General features: G+C 36.0%; 1 protein-coding gene across 1 annotated transcript; it reads right to left on the reverse strand.

Moving 5' to 3' along the window:
- Positions 1–1,355: 1,355 nt before the first annotated feature.
- On the reverse strand, positions 1,356–15,459 carry RPLP2 (ribosomal protein lateral stalk subunit P2). Its single transcript, XM_053720211.1, has 5 exons — positions 15,305–15,459; positions 12,504–12,627; positions 10,317–10,365; positions 2,038–2,130; positions 1,356–1,461 (listed from the first exon to the last, which is right to left on the reverse strand). The coding sequence occupies exons 2-5, from the start codon at positions 12,624–12,626 to the stop codon at positions 1,388–1,390; spliced, it is 339 nt and encodes a 112-aa protein (XP_053576186.1). The 5' UTR covers position 12,627; positions 15,305–15,459; the 3' UTR covers positions 1,356–1,387.
- Between the last annotated feature and the right edge of the window lie 1,095 nt (positions 15,460–16,554).

Below are 16,554 nucleotides of genomic sequence, written 5' to 3' on the forward strand. Positions count from 1 at the left end.
ATGGGATAGAGACCAAAAATTTAAATGAAACGTTAAACTTGAAGGATGATGTAGATTCTAAACATCCTTAAAAGGGACAGTCTAGTCTAAAACAAAACTTCGATAGGGCATGTAAATTAAACAATTTTCCAATTTACTTCTATCACCAATTTTGCTTTGTTCTCTTGGTATTTTTAGTTGAAAGCTTAATCTAGGAGGTTCATATGCTAATTTCTAAGCCCTTGAAGGCCGCCTCTAAGCTCAGGGCATATTGACAGTTTTTCACCACTAGAGGGTGTTAGCTCATTTGTTTCATATGATAACTGCTCACGCACGTGGAGTTCCTAGGACCCCCGCACTGATTGGCTAAAATGCAAGTCTGTCAAAAGAACTAAAATAAGGGGGCAGTTTGCAGAGGCATAGATACAAGATAAGAGGTAAAAGGTGTATTAATATAACTGTTGGTTATGCAAAACTTGGGTAATAAAAGGATTATCTATCTTTTAAAACAAAATATTCTGGTGTTGACTGTCCCTTTAAGATAATTTTATATTACTTCTAATACTTTTGTATACATAGTACCATCAGAAACTAATTTTGTGGTTTTTTTTAGAAAGTTTGGATTTTGAAATTCTGGACTTGGGAATATTTACCTGTAACACACGTGACTATTACACATACACAGGATTAGTGTCCAAACACTAAGTAGAGTATCCCCCTCTTTCTATTTTAATATCAGTGCATCATATCATTTGCTCAAACTAAACTTGAGACAAACACATGGTTTCCCAGAACCGTGTTTAACAGGTGTTAATATTTATACTACTTTAACCTTTTGCAGTATAAATTTGGTTTTCCCATATGTCCACTGTTTGCACACCTGCTATCTACAGCATATAATAAATGCAGGCACATTAATTATATTTGCTCATGTTGAATCAGAATAAGGGATATTTAACACCTTAAAGTGAATGTAAACTTTAATCAATTAGTGCCCGTTTTTTAAAAATGTTAAAAACAGGGACACTTTCATTGATGAAAGTTTACATTGTACAGTATTTTTACAAATATTTACCCTTTACTTCCTAAAAGCCAAATCGGTCCCCCGCCTGCAGGTCCTCTGTAAATACATCACCAGTGACGAAACTGGCTTCCTCTAAACATGGCTCCCCACCCCCAAGCATCCATCTTGTGAGGCTCTGCCGTGAGTGGAGCAAGCCGATTTCGCCACTGGTGAAGTATTTACAGAGGACCTGCATGAAAGTTTACATTCACTTTAAACCCATGGATAATAATGATTTGGTTGTGAGACATATTTCTATAACTAAATCTTTAAGTACTCAAAACGAGGTAATAAACCACACACAAGATGTGAATGTGTCTAAATAAATTTTAATTGCCACAGGTTCTAATCAAAAAGTCCAAATCCCATGTCATCATCTGACTCCTCAGATTCGTCTTTTTCTTCCTTCTTTTCTTCAGCTGCAAAAGCAACATAAAACAAGGTTAAAATGCAAATAGGCATCTCTAATCTGTCAATAATGATCCACGGAAAACAGATGCATGGAATATGGGTGGTATATTTTTATTGTAATTGAATACAATGTCTAATTTAAGAATATATATGCAATTTCCTGCAACGTTTTTATTATCAGTAGCTTTTCAAAAAGTGAAAGGTGGTGTTTGGCATTGAAAGTCATGTTGACCGCTAGCTCAGGGTATAGAGAAAATGGCGCATATTTTATATATTTTTTTGGATATGCAAAGGCTGTTTTTTCATAGGCATCATACATTTTTATTGCAATGGCCCTTAAAGTATAAGTTTTAAAAGCAAAACTTGAGAAATGTATTCTTCAAGGTGTATGCTTTTAACTAAAGACTAGTGCTAACCTTGGTAACCCGGAAGTTTTGGAACTACATTTCCCATGATGCCCAGTTGCAAAACATCTGGGGTGTCAATGTTAGCCATAACATTAGTACATAAATTAAAATGACAGGGTAGCTATATAGTGAGTCTGACACAGTATACTATTGTGTGGCTTGGCCAAATAAACTCACCGGGGGCAGCTGCAGCGGGTGCTGATGCTGAGCCAGCTCCTGCAGATACAGCCACAGCTCCTCCAGAGGGCATACTTGCCAGTTTGGTGTTACCTGCAAAAGGAGAGAATTGTTCCAGTTCAGTGTCATAGGTAACATTTATCAGGATTACTTACGTTTGCTACAGCATCTCACATTTTAGAAATAACTTTAATTTTGCCTGAAGTTAGGTTTTGCCGGAATTACATTTCCTTAAAAGAACTAGGTACATCAAACCCCAAAACTAAAATTGAAACGAAATAAGTCACTAAATTCAAAATTAAAAAACTTCTATGATTCAGATAGAGCATGCAGTTTTAATACTTTCTAATTTACTTTTATTATCAAACTATGCACATTTTTTTATATTCACACTGAAGCAACAGCTACTACTGAGAATGTGCAAGAGTTCACTGTGTATATGTATAGGAGTGTGATTGACTGACAGCTGTCACAGGATACAGGGAGCCAGCAAATTTAAAATACATTTTTAAACATGCAGTTCTACTGCATTTAATGGTCCTTGAAAGGGGCATTCTAGTGCAAAAATAAAATGTTTTAATATGCTAAATGCCACTGGCTTTTATTGTGGTCAAATTAAGATTTGTATAAGTTGAACTTGATTGGACTTCAGTCTATTTTCAAGCTCATCTACAATGTTATTTTGTTATGGGTTAAACAAGTAAATATGAGATTTGCATAACCAACAAATGCACAATTTTTATCTTCTTACAAATTCCAGTTAGGAATTTTACCACTTGTATCATGTGACATCCATTAGCCAATCACAAATGCATATATATATATATATATATATATATATATATATATATATATATATATATATATATATATATATATATATATATATATATATATATATATATATATATACTGTTACTTTATGCACATGCTCAGTAGGAGCTGGTAACTCAATTGTAAATATAAAAAGACTGTGCACATTTTGTTAATGGAAGTAACTTGGAAAGTTGATTAAAATTGCTGCTCTATCTGAATCATGAAAGTTTAATTTTGACTTGTGTCCCTTTAAATCTGCTCAAGAGCTGCAAGCTATTGAATCCCAGCAGGACATGGCTGGGGAGTCAATCTGAAGCGGCATACACAAGAAGCTATCAATTCCCTGCCAAGTCCAACTAAGGAGTCAATATGCATGACCGTTCTGAGGCCAGCTTTAACTACTATTGCTAGACACAGAAGAAAGCATATTACTGCACTGTATGCATTTAATTTATCTGAAATAAAATGCAAGTGTTTTTTTTTTCTTTTTTAATTATAAAAAAAAAAAAAAAAAAAAAAAAAAGTGTTAATTATTGCACCAATCAGAAAACGAAATAATTTTGTAGAAAAATAATGGAAGGGATTTTAAGGTTATGTCCCAGGAAAAACAGTTTTTATTTACTATCATTTTGTGAAGGGTTATACAAGGACAACGTCATGGGATTCTTAATACTGTGAACAGATCTCCAGAGACCGTTCGAAGTAACGCTTTGTACTTATAAACACAACCGAGGAGGGAAATAGGATGCGTGTCGTTGTCCTCTACTATTCCAGGAAACCAGTTAATAGTCCGTCCCATTTATTTTTAAAATGATAAGTGACATCTAGCATATAAATAAAGCAATATATTCTGAGAATATAATAAGACGCAAATGGCTTTATGGGAGTTTTTTTAATGCCTGAAATCATGGTTACAGAATTTTAGCAAACATAACCTTTTAATTAGACAGTTAGCTTTCACTTAAAGGGACAGTAAACCCCTATTTTCTCTCCCTTTAATGTCAAAATGATCAATTTGAACTGCTAGAGTATTAAATTGTCAACATTTAGCTCCTTTTGCTTTATTTTGGCATTTGAAAAATACAATTTTGCCTGTGATATCAAATATTTTTAGCTTACTTCTGTTATTTAATTTGCTTCCTTAAATTCCTTTATTGAAAAACATACCTAGGTAGGCTCAAGAGCAGCAATGCATTGCTGGAATCTAGCTGCTGATTGGTGCCTGCACATTTATACCTCGCCATAGGCTCAGTCAGTGGGTTCAGCTAGCTCCCAGCAGAACTTTGCTGATCCTTCAATAAATTATACAAATAGATTGAAGCAAATTTAATATAAATTACTAGGAGCTAGCTGCCGATTGGTGGCTACACATCTTTGTCTCGTGTCATTGGCTCAACACATGTGTTCAGCTGACTCCCAATAGCGCATTGTTGCCCCTTTAACAAATACCATGAGAATTAAGCTAATTTGATACAAGTAATTGGAAAATTGTTTAAATTGGTACACGTTGTCTGAATCATGAAAGAAAAAGTTGATGTCCCTTTAAGCAAACTTTCTGTATCTCAAACATCTACCGACTTCTGAATAAACCAAATAGGTTTACTCAGATCTTACATTATTGTGCAGTGTCCCAGGAATGCTGGCATGAGATGGACTTTATATTAAGAAACTTATTTGTAACTCCGTAACATGAGCAAATAACTTTCAAAATCTAACATAAACACATCACTAGCATTACCATTAAAGGGACATTCCAACAGAAATAATTAAAGGGACAGTTCACTCAAAAATGTTCTCCCCTTTAAATTATTCCCAATGATCCATTTAACCTGCTAGAGTGTATTAAATTGGTTACAAGTAACTCCTTTACTCCTATTTCAGCATTTGAAATAGCTGATTTAGCCTGTGGTATCGCCACCTATACTGAACAAATTAATACTGGAGTATAGGCTATTGAATAACCTAAGTATACACAGCCAGCAGAAGAGATTACACTCAGTGGGATGCAGGATAGTTGAGTAATAAAATGATCATTTTCCATTGTTTTCTCTATGTATTGAACTTTGATGTTCCAGCCAAATAAAAGATAAGGAAGCAAGTCTGTTTACACAAACTTAGAACATAATGAGATCTGATATCACCTTTAAAGGGACACTGAACCCACATTTTTTCTTTGATTCAGATAGAGCATGCAATTTGAAGCAACTTTCTAATTTACTCCTATTATCAATGTTTCATCGTTCTCTTGCTAACTTTATATGAAAAAGGCATCTAAGCTTTTTTCTTGTTTCAGAACCCTGGACAGCAGTTTTTGATTGGTGGATGAATGTATCCACCAATCAGCAAGGACAACCCAGGTTGTTCACCAAAAATGGGCCGGCATCTAAACTTACATTCTTGCATTTCAAATAAAGATACCAAGAGAACGAAGAAAAATTGCTAATAGGAGTAAATTAGAAAGTTGCTTAAAATTTCATGCTCCATCTGAATCACGAAAGAAAAAATTTGGGTTCAGTGTCCCTTTAACCCCTTAATGACAGAGGACGTACCAGGTACGTCATAGGAAAAGCTCCCCTTAATGACAATTGACGTACCTGGTACGTCCTCTGTTGTTTGAAGTGCTGGAAGCGATCATGATCGCTTCCAGCTGCTTACAAGGGATTGTAGTGATGCCTCAACATTGAGCCATCACTGCAATCCCATATTTTACACACCGATGCAGAGAGGGCCACTCTGTGGCCCTCTCTGCATCGGCTATTGCGGCTCACACATTCGTTGGTGGGTGGGAGCAACTCCTCTCAATTGCGGTGGCTATTTTTTTTCAAAGTAGCAGCCCGATCGCTTCAAATATTGTTATGTCGGCAGTTGGGGGCGGGGGGGTTGGGGGGGTGTGCGCGCGCACGCAACTTATACACTTGTTTAAAAAAAAAAAACGATGATGCATTTGAATCAAGGGATCTCCATTGTTAAGTAAGGGATCTGGGAGGGGGAGGGATGTAGATTACTGAGGGGGGCCAGCTACACTACAGAAAACTAATGTTTTTAATAAAAAAAGTAAAAAAAAACTATTTTTGGGGGCAAATTGGGTACTGGCAGACAGCTGCCAGTACCCAAGATGGCGGCAAATAGGTAGGGGGGTGGGTTAGAGAGATGTATGGGGGGGATCAGGGAGGTTTTGAGGTAAGGGGGATCCATCACTGCAGACTGTATGAAGAAAATATAACAAAAAAAAAATGCTTTTTATTTCAGTACTGGCAGACTGTCTGCCAGTACTTAAGATGGCGGGGACAATTGTGGGGTGGGGGAGGGAAGAGAGCTGTTTGAGGGGGGTCAGGGGGGATCAGGGGGTGGGATGTGTCAGATGGAAGGCTGATCTCTACACTAAAGCTAAAAATTAACCCTACAAGCTACCTAATTAACCCCTTAACTGCTGGGCATATTACAAGTGTGGTGCGCAGCAGCATTTAATGGCCTTATTATTACCAAAAAGCAACGCCAAAGCCATATATGTCTGCTATTTCTGAACAAAGGGGATCCTAGAGAAGCATTTGCAACCATTTGTGCCATAATTGCACAAGCTGTTTGCAAATAATTTCAGTGAGAAACCTAAAATTGTGAAAAATAACAGTTTTTTTTTATTTGATCGTATTTGGCGGGGAAATGGTGGCATGAAATATACTAAAATGGGCCTAGATCAATAATTTGGGTTGTCTACTACACTACAATAAAGCTAAAATTAAACCTAAAAGCTCCCTACAAGCTCCCTAATTAACCCCTTCACTGCTGGGCATAATACACGCGTGGTGTGCAGTGGCATTTAGCAGCCTTCTAATTACAAAAAAGCAATGCCAAAGCCATATATGTCTGCTATTTCTGGACAAAGGGGATCCCAGAGAAGCATTTACAACCATAATTGCACAAGATGTTTGTAAATAAATTCAGCGAGAAACCTAAAGTTTGTGAAAAAATTTGTGAAAAAGTCAACAATTTTTTTTATTTGATCGCATTTGGCGGTGAAATGGTGGCATGAAATATACCAAAATGGGCCTAGATCAATACTTTGGGATGTCTTCTAAAAAGAAATATATACATGTCAAGGGATATTCAGGTATTCCTGACAGATATCAGTGTTCCAATGCAACTAGCGCTAATTTTGAAAAAAGGTGGTTTGGAAATAGCAAAGTGCTACTTGTACTTATTGCCCTATAACTTGCAAAAAAAGCAAAAAACATGTAAACATTGGGTATTTCTAAACTCGGGACAAAATTTAGAAACTATTTAGAATTGGTGTTTTTTGGTGGTTGTAGATGTGTAACAGATTTTAGGGGTCAAAGTTAGAAAAAGTGTGTGTTTTTTCAATTTTTTCCTCATATTTTATATTTTTTTTATAGTAAATTATAAGATATGATGAAAATAATGGTATCTTTAGAAAGTCCATTTAATGGCGAGAAAAACGGTATATAATGTGTGGGTACAGTAAATGAGTAAGAGGAAAATTACAGCTAAACACAAACACTGCAGAAATGTAAAAATAGCCATTGTCATTAAGGGTAAGAAAATTGAAAAATGGTCCGGTCATTAAGGGGTTAAGTTCAACCCACTGTAATAGGCTGTGGTTTCAAAGCACAAAATCAGCTACTTCATATACACAAATAAGAATGAAAATGGAATTTCTCAAATATTTTATACTCTGCAGTTGGTATAACAAGTCATTTAAAATACATTAACGGAAAAACAATTTTACAGTGTACTGTCCCTTTAAACTTTCATTATTCAGATAGAGCAGCAATTTTAAACAACTTTCCAATTTACTTCCAATAACAAAATGTGCAGTGTCTAAACTTTTTGAGTCACCTCACCAGCTCCTACTGAGCATGTGCAAGAATTCACAGAATAAGCGTGTATGCATTTGTGATTGGCTGATGGCTGTCACATGGTACAGGGGGAGTGGAAATAGACATAACTTAAAATTGTCAGAAAATCTTGTCTTGTTATCTTGCATTTGTTGATTAGGCAAATCTACCGTGTTCACTGGTCCTTTAAAACTTTAATTCTAGTAATCTACTACAATGTTAATAAAAAATATTCAATGTTAGTGAAAACAGATAACAGCTATTGAGAAACAATCTTTTCAGCACTATTGGTGGGAGACAGCGCATCTACAGCTGCTACCATGATATCCAACATGGGGCTTCAACAGACTGCACTGCAATACATTGTAATCCTCTATGGTGGCCAAAAAGTTTACAAGGGCAAGTGGAATCTCTTTCTCTCTACAGTGTTTTTGCTCTGAGTACATAGTGAAGAGAACGTGACTTGATTATGCTGTAAGTGCGCACTATGCAGTTAGTCTTAAAGGGACATAAAACCCAATTTTTTTTCTCTCATGATTCAGATAGAGAATACAATCTTAAACAACTTTCTAATTTACTTCTATTATCTAATCTGTTTCATTCTCTTGGTATCAGTTGTTGAAGGAGCAGCAATGCACTACTGGTTTCTAACAGAACACATGGGTGAGCCAATCACTAATAAATATATATATATATATATATATATATATATATATATATATATATATATATATATATATATATATATATATATATATATATATATATATATATATATCCACCAATTCTCTGCAGCTCATGAACTTGCCTAGATAAACCTTTCAGCAAATGAGAACAGGAGAAGGAAGCAAATTATTATTGGAAAGTTGTTTAAAATTGTATTCTCTATCTGAATCATGGAAGAAAAATTTGGGTTTCATGTCCCTTTAACATTTTTATTTTTCCAAGGAACAATCCCATATCACTTTCCTGGATGCTAGGAATTTGTTTTTTTTCTAGGTCCAGCAATAAAGTATTTTTAGGTTACTATGTTGCAGCTCCTGCACAAGACGGCATTTTATCCCCCTTGAGAATGTCTCTAATCGAAAAGGTAATAATTGTATAATGCTGAATTTGAAGAACCTTCCATTAATTATTTGAAATGTTTGTGTTTTAATACCCTGACTTAAAAGGGACACTAAAGTCAAAATGAAGTTTTCCAATTTACTTCTATCAAATTCGGTTTGTTCTCTTGGTGTTTGATGAAGAATCAGCAATGCACTACTGGGAGCTAGCTGACTACATCAGGGAGCATGACTACAATCAGCTTATAGCTCCCAGTAATGCACTGCTGCTCCTGCGCCTACATAGACATTTTCAATAAACGATACTAAGAACAAAGCAAATTAAATAGAAGTAAATTGTAAAGTTGTTAAAAATTGTACGTTCAATCTGGAACAAAAGGGCACGACAAACCCCAGTTTAAATATCAGAGTTTACTGTAGTGTACAAGCAAATCTATGTATGTACAAGACCAACGTGTGCGTATTAGCAAAGATCACATGAATACATTTACATGCCTGCTCCTAATAGGATAAACTCAAATGAAAAATAAATTTGCTCTATTAAAATGTCTATATTCCTCTGTTATTAAAGCATCACTTCAATTACTCCGATTTCATTAGCAACTCACCTCAAACCCCAGTTTACAGATGCACATTTTATAACTAGCAAACATCTGCAGTGTCCCATGACTCCTCATCCTATTTGAATGCCATTTATTCTGTGCTATAAGAGGTTTCTTTGTATAGCCACATTACTAGGTCTAAAGGGTAGTGCTTTTTGTGTTCTATAAATCAGGGGTCAACAAATCAGTTTAAAATTCAGGAGCCAGTAAGAATATTTAGGAGCCAGACAATTTTTTAGGAGTCAGACAGTGGTATGAGCCAGTGGCCCCTAGCTCCTGGGTTTGTCAATACCTGCTATAAATGATATATACACATTTTGTTTCTGCATTCTAACCATATGATTTAGTAGTCATATCAACAGGGCCAATAAAGATGCAGAGTAGTTCTTGGTAAAAAGATTGTAAGAAGCAACTTTGGTTATATTTCATAAAGTTAAAGAAAAAAGTTAAAGAGCAATAACAAAAATAATGGATCTAAGGTTAAGTATATAAAATGTTATAATCTTTATTCACCCCATAAAAAAAAAAAAATATCAATTGTCCATAAGAAATTGTTTCACTATTCCATTAATTCTAAATATGGGGTGAAAAAACCAAAACAACTGGTTTGTGAAAAACAAATTTATTACATATGCCGCCACTGAACTGATCGGCAGCTGTGTTTGTACAAAAATATTGAATTTAAGGGCCATTAAGAGGGTTAAAACACCTTTTTATTAAGCACACAAGCAATTGTTTAATAACCACAAAGGGGTTAAACTCTGTCAGCTCTGGAATAGCAATGCACTACTGGTCTAGATCAGACTAAAGCATTAGTGCATATTCTACTTGTGTATTTGTATTGCAACTTTATATCAACTTAAATATACTATACAAAATTCAATACAAAAAAAGGTGCACAATTATATTAGCAAATCAGATTTCCTTTTTTTACATGATCTTACCTTGAGCAATCACCTCCTCGATGCTCTTGCCAGTTAGTTCGCTGACCACCTATAAAACAAATACAGATTACATTATAAAAGACAAATTGTAATTATGTATTAGAACTTTATATATAATGTAGCCACCAATCGGCAAGTGCTAGCCAGGTGCTGAGCCAAAAATGGTCCGGCTCCTAAGCTTACATTCTTGGGTGTGCGTTTTTCCCAACAAAGATATCAAGAGAAGAAAAATTTATAATAGAAGTCAATTAGAAAGTTGCTTAAAACTGCATGCTCTATCTGAATCATGAACGAAAACATTTGGGTTTCATATCCCTTTAAGCAACATTTATACATAACAGAAATTTTTGTTAGAATAATAATGCACTCGGCCTGTTCTCGTGTGAGTAGCGCTACACTAACACTTGCTAGTTCAGTAAGAAATACAGGCAACATATGCAGCTTGCCCACTGCTGAACAGGTTCCCTAATTGGGAACATAGTCCTACAGACTAGTGATAAATGGTGTCCACTATGTATATTACAATATTTAAAGTGAAAGTCAATCCTAGCATTGTACAAACGCTAGGACTATTGAAACAAAGGGGACTTTCATTCATAAAGTATAAGATACTTCATGTAGAAAGCTCCTTTGTTTCAACCGATCGCTGTTCTTAGCGGCTACAGCAGCCCACGGCTAAAATTTTTGCTAAGACGTGACGTTTTCACCTCGTAGCCAATAGCCGTGCTGTAAATCCGGCTTGGCGCCCATGGGAGGCGGATTTACCGCACGGCTATTGGCTACCAAGTGAAAACGTCAACTCTTAGCAAAAAAAATTTCAGCCGTGGGCTGCTGTAGCCGCTTAGAACAGCGATCGGTTGAAACAAATAAAGGAACTTTCTACATGAAGTATCTTAAACTTTATGAATGAAAGTCCCCTTTGTTTCAATAGTCAATCCTAGCGTTTGTACAACGCTAGGATTGACTTTCACATTAAGGGGAAGAAGAAAAAACCCAGCTTAAATGTTTAAAGGGACAGCAAACTCCAAAATTTTCTGTCATGACTTGGATAGAACATAAAATTTTAAACAACTTTCCAATATACTTCATTCTCTTGTTATCCTTTGCTGAAGGAACAGCATTGCACTACCGACAGCTAGCTGAACACATTTAATTAGCCAATCACAAGAGACAAATGTGTGCAAGCACCCACCAGCAGCTAGCTCCCACTAGTGTAGGATTTGTGCATATTTTTCAACAAGCCTATACCAAGAGAAAGAAGCACATTTGAAAACAGAAGTGAATTTAAAAGGGTCTTAAAATGACATGTTCTATCTGAATCATGCAAGTTTAATTTTGACTTTCCTATCCCTTTAATGCCCAAGTTGGGTCTCCTGTACATCAAAGTACCATATACCCAAACCAAAACGTGTAGGTTTGCGAGTATTGCTATTTTTTGTGCATGCACTGACTATAACTTAAATCATGAAGCATAGGACATGTTCATAAGTTTGCCTACAACAACACATTTTATAAAGGTTCAGAAAAAAACAATAGGGTGAGTGTCCTGTGCTCTGGGCACAAACTATTTTGAGTAATCTGCCATTTTAAAGCCGTTTGATTCTAAGCTACCACAGATTACATTTTGGCATTGTTAATTGTCTGAGAAGCTTGTACTGAAAGTGTCAGGGGACAAACTCAGCATTAAATAAAGCTCTCAAATTAATATAGTCCACAAGCGAAACCCTGCAGATACAACATAAACCTGAGGGTATTAGGATGGACCTCTTAGGAGATGTACAATTCAGTATTCATTAAAAACTAGGGATGTGCATTCTGAACCTTCATGAGGAAATAAGCAGCGACTCATGCCCTTCGGATATTTTTGTAGCCGGATTCTTGTAAAAGATCCCCACTCTAAGTCCCCACTCTAAGATCTGGATTTGCGTAGATCTTTGTGTGGGTATATTTACAGGGATCAATCGGAGGAGCACAACCCGCTCTTACTTCCGGATTGGAATCCTCACAAGGGATCCATACGCACATCTCTAAAAAATACAGGTTACCACACCCACTGCCTTTTAACATTTCTTTCCATATGATTTTGTATTGCTGAAAATGTATTCGAAGGGTACAAAAGTACAGTGCTGTTAACCTAATGACCCTATAAACTATATATGCCCTCTATACACAACACTGTGGGTTTACCTTTTCTGCACGCTCATCGTCTGTCTCAATGCCAACACTATCCAGGATCTTCTTCAAGTCCTTGACAGTAGGTTTCTCAGAACCCCCTAAGGAGGCCAAAAGATAAGCGGCAACGTAACGCATTCTGGAGGGAAAATAAAAAATAAATTAGTGGCTTTTTTAACAATCATATTATCTACTTTAAAAAGGGACTGTAGAGACAAAAGACAAACAAACATGGATTCAGACAGAATGCAAATTTAAACATCCTTTGTTGAACTAGATTGGGGCTTAGGAGCATGCATGTGTCTTTAGCAGTCTATGCACCAGAAATTACAACTATGTAAAACATTGCAGAAAACACTGCTGCCAGAGGGTAAAGACATGCACACTCCTGAACTCACCTTGAACAATTCTTTAACGAAGAATAGCAAACAAACAAAATTGATAATAAAAATCAATTGGAAAGTTGTTAAAAATGTCTATTTAAAGCAGACATCCTCAAAACTTGGCCCTCCAGAGGTTTTTTTGAACTACATTTCCCATGATGCTCAGCCAGCCGATATGCTGGCTGAGCATCATGGGAAATGTAGTTACACAACCTCTGGAGGGCCAAGTTAGAGGATTGTCTGCTATAAACAATATGCAATTTAAAGAATTTATATCAATGAGCAAAAAGGTTTAAAGAAATGTGCTTTCAGTTGGCTTCTACCATAAACACTCAAAGCTGTTACATCCAGCATGTTTTTTTTTTCTTCCTTTCAATAAAACGTGTGGATTTTTTTGCTTACAAAAAATAATCTTTAAACAAAGAAATACCGACTCCGATGGACCAGACTGAAAAGTGTGATATTTATAGTTACAAAGTTAACCCTCTTCTGTCACTTCTCAAAGCAGAACTGTTCCTGCATTACACGTTTGGTGTATTTTAAGTCTCAAAAGTTATTTACCTAGGATATGTGCATTTATATGGCAAACTAATTTATGGAAAAGTCATAGGGGTTTTGTATTTTAATGACAACTCTAGACTGGTATCAAAGCAGATGTCAGCAGACATTTAAAAAGGAATATTTTGGTGTTCATACATTTCACACAACATTCTACAAGATATTTCATTTATATGCACAATTACTTGTCAACAATATCTCTGCTTCATTGAAAAGCTTTTAAATAAAGCAATGGACTTTGTAGCAAGTAATAATAAGCCACTTCTAAATTCTGGTTAGTGATGGTAAACTCTTAAAGTGAATGTCAATTTTGATGAATTAGTGCCCAGTTTTTAATAATCCTATTGACATTTCACTTGTTTTCTTCAAAAACTTACCTTTTAATCCTGGCAGCCGCTCCAGCGATTCCCCCGGACTTCAGAAGCCTCTGCAGACGTCAGAAATGACGATTGGCTTCCTCCAATCAAGGCTCTCCCCCCCCCCGGGAATCTTGGCCTGATGCAACGCCGTGATTGGAGGAAGCCGATTCGTCATTTTGGACCTGCTTAGACGGCTTGCAATAGGCGGAGAAAGTGCTGGAGCGGCTGCCAGGATTAAAAAGGTACGTTTTTGAAGAAAAACGCTTGAAATGTCAATTTTGATGAATTAAAGTGCCCTTGTTTTTAATAGGATTATTTAAAACCAGGCACTTATTTGTCAAAATTGACCTTCACTTTAAAATCAGATCAGGAATGTTAGTGATATTTTAGATGGCATTTATTATTCAGCAGTTTTAATGAAGTTGCGCTATAACTTACTGTTTAATATAGATATTAAAATTAAATCCCTGCCCTTCGCGCTTCAAAAGTAAATTTTTCTGTGAGCTAAAGGTTTGAATTGTTCTCCAATCAGCGCTCTAGCTACAACAAAAGTCCCATATGGGAAGAGCACTGATTGGACAATTCATATCGTTAGCTCAAGCAAAAATTGACTTTTGAAGTGGGCGGAAGAGCGCAAGGTATTTGAATCTCATATCTACATTAATGCTCATCTTCATTACAACTGATGAATTAAACTTCATCTAAAATATCACTAACATTGCAGAGCCGATTTTCTAAAAGGGGCAAGTTAAACATCACTTTAAGCTTCATATAGATATGTCCCTTTAAGATCTTAAAATGTGAACAGACAAGGAAAAAAACAAAATAACTTGAGAATATCAATTTACACATTTTAGCAATTATTGGTTGATTTTAGAATTATAAGTAACAGTGTATATATATATATATATATATATATCTCAATTTAAAAAAGGGACAATAGTGGACATTTTAAATTTCTTTAAAAAGTGTTACCATAGACTGCACAATTAAAAAGTTAAAAAGCATGGAAATTGCTCCTTGTGGATTCTGAATTTGAAAATAAAAATGTAGCTTGCTCATTGGAACGTTGTGAGAATAAGTTTACTACAATGTGTTTGACAGTGATTGTTTAAAGTTGACAGCTTTAGTGCAAATTTCACAGAAACCTCAGTTTCTTGTTATAACTTTCCATAAGTATTGCAAATTAATCGAATCTGTGAGCTATGCGATACCAGTTGAATAAAACTGATACGGTCACTAGCAATGATAGGACACGTGCATGACTGTTTACATGGGGCACATGAGATAAATAATAGACGGGGAGCATAAAAACGTAACCATTAGCAGTTCCAGGTAACTAAAAGCGCGATCTTAGTTATGACAAACGCGTGCGAATAAAAAACCCCCATTAATGGTCTAAACCGCGGCCTTCCTGTCTCCACGAATATTTACAGGCACGCGCCCCGCCACTTCCCGCCCTCTCGTTGTATATTATGACATAATTGTTATTCTTCCCTTTTACAGGACGACTTACGTTACTATTAATCTGTAATATTTCACTTAAAAGTGACCGGGAGGCAAGAGCTACTGCTCGACGCGTGCTTCCTCTTCAGAGGGCCGGTGGGAAAGAGGGAGGTAGCAGGCCCGTGGGAGGGGTTTAAGGGAGGAAGAACATCCTAGCGGTTGGATTTGTACTTTGCGAGTTTTAGCCGCCATGTTGATACTCCCAATTAGCTCGTCTAACGTAACGAAAACGAAGCCACCATCTTTATGCTCATAGTGAACGTAGATATTAAAAATTGTACTGCCAGCTAACATAGGAGCTAGTAAGTCCCACTTTGCACGACTTTGCCTTTGTGGAGTAATAGTATTGCTATTATAGTACTCCTATTTGTTCTCGTATAGGACTCTGGAATCCTATATGCATACCTCCCAACATTTCAAAATTAAAAAAGAGGGACCCCCGCAAAAAAAAAAAAAAAAAAAAAAAAAATGAAATTTGGTGGGCGGGGCTTAAAAAATCATAAGACCAAAGTAATATAAATAAAATTCTAAATAAAGTCATATATTTTAATACACTTTGGCAGCAAATCAAACACAAGCTCAAACCACTGGTATGGCTATGTGAGCGCTGTATTTAATTAGCCTTTGCAAAGACATTGCTAAATATTTTTATCTTAATTGCACATTTATTAATAAATTCTTTAAAACTACTCTCTGCATTCCCCATTAATATTCTAGATTCTGGCCTTTAAAGTCAGCAAAAATGCACAGTAGCACACTACATATCATACACTTACACATGCAGATACACACAGACACTACATAACATACACTTATACATGCAGATACACACACTACACAACATACACTTACACATGCAGATACACACACACTACATAGCATACACTTACACATGCAGATACACACACACTACATAGCATACACTTATACATGCAGATACACACACACACACACACTACATAGTATACACTTACACATGCAGATACACACACACTACATAGCATACACTTATACATGCAGATACACACACTACATAGCATACACTTATACATGCAGATACACACACTACATAGCATACACTTACACATGCAGATACACACACACTACATAACATACACTTATACATGCAGATACACACACACACACACTACATAGCATACACTTACACATGCAGATACACACAGACACTACATAACATACACTTATACATGCAGCATACACTTATACATGCAGATACACACACACTACATAGCATACACT

This window comes from Bombina bombina, chromosome 7 (assembly GCF_027579735.1).
Source record: "Bombina bombina isolate aBomBom1 chromosome 7, aBomBom1.pri, whole genome shotgun sequence".
Lineage (NCBI taxonomy): Eukaryota > Metazoa > Chordata > Amphibia > Anura > Bombinatoridae > Bombina > Bombina bombina.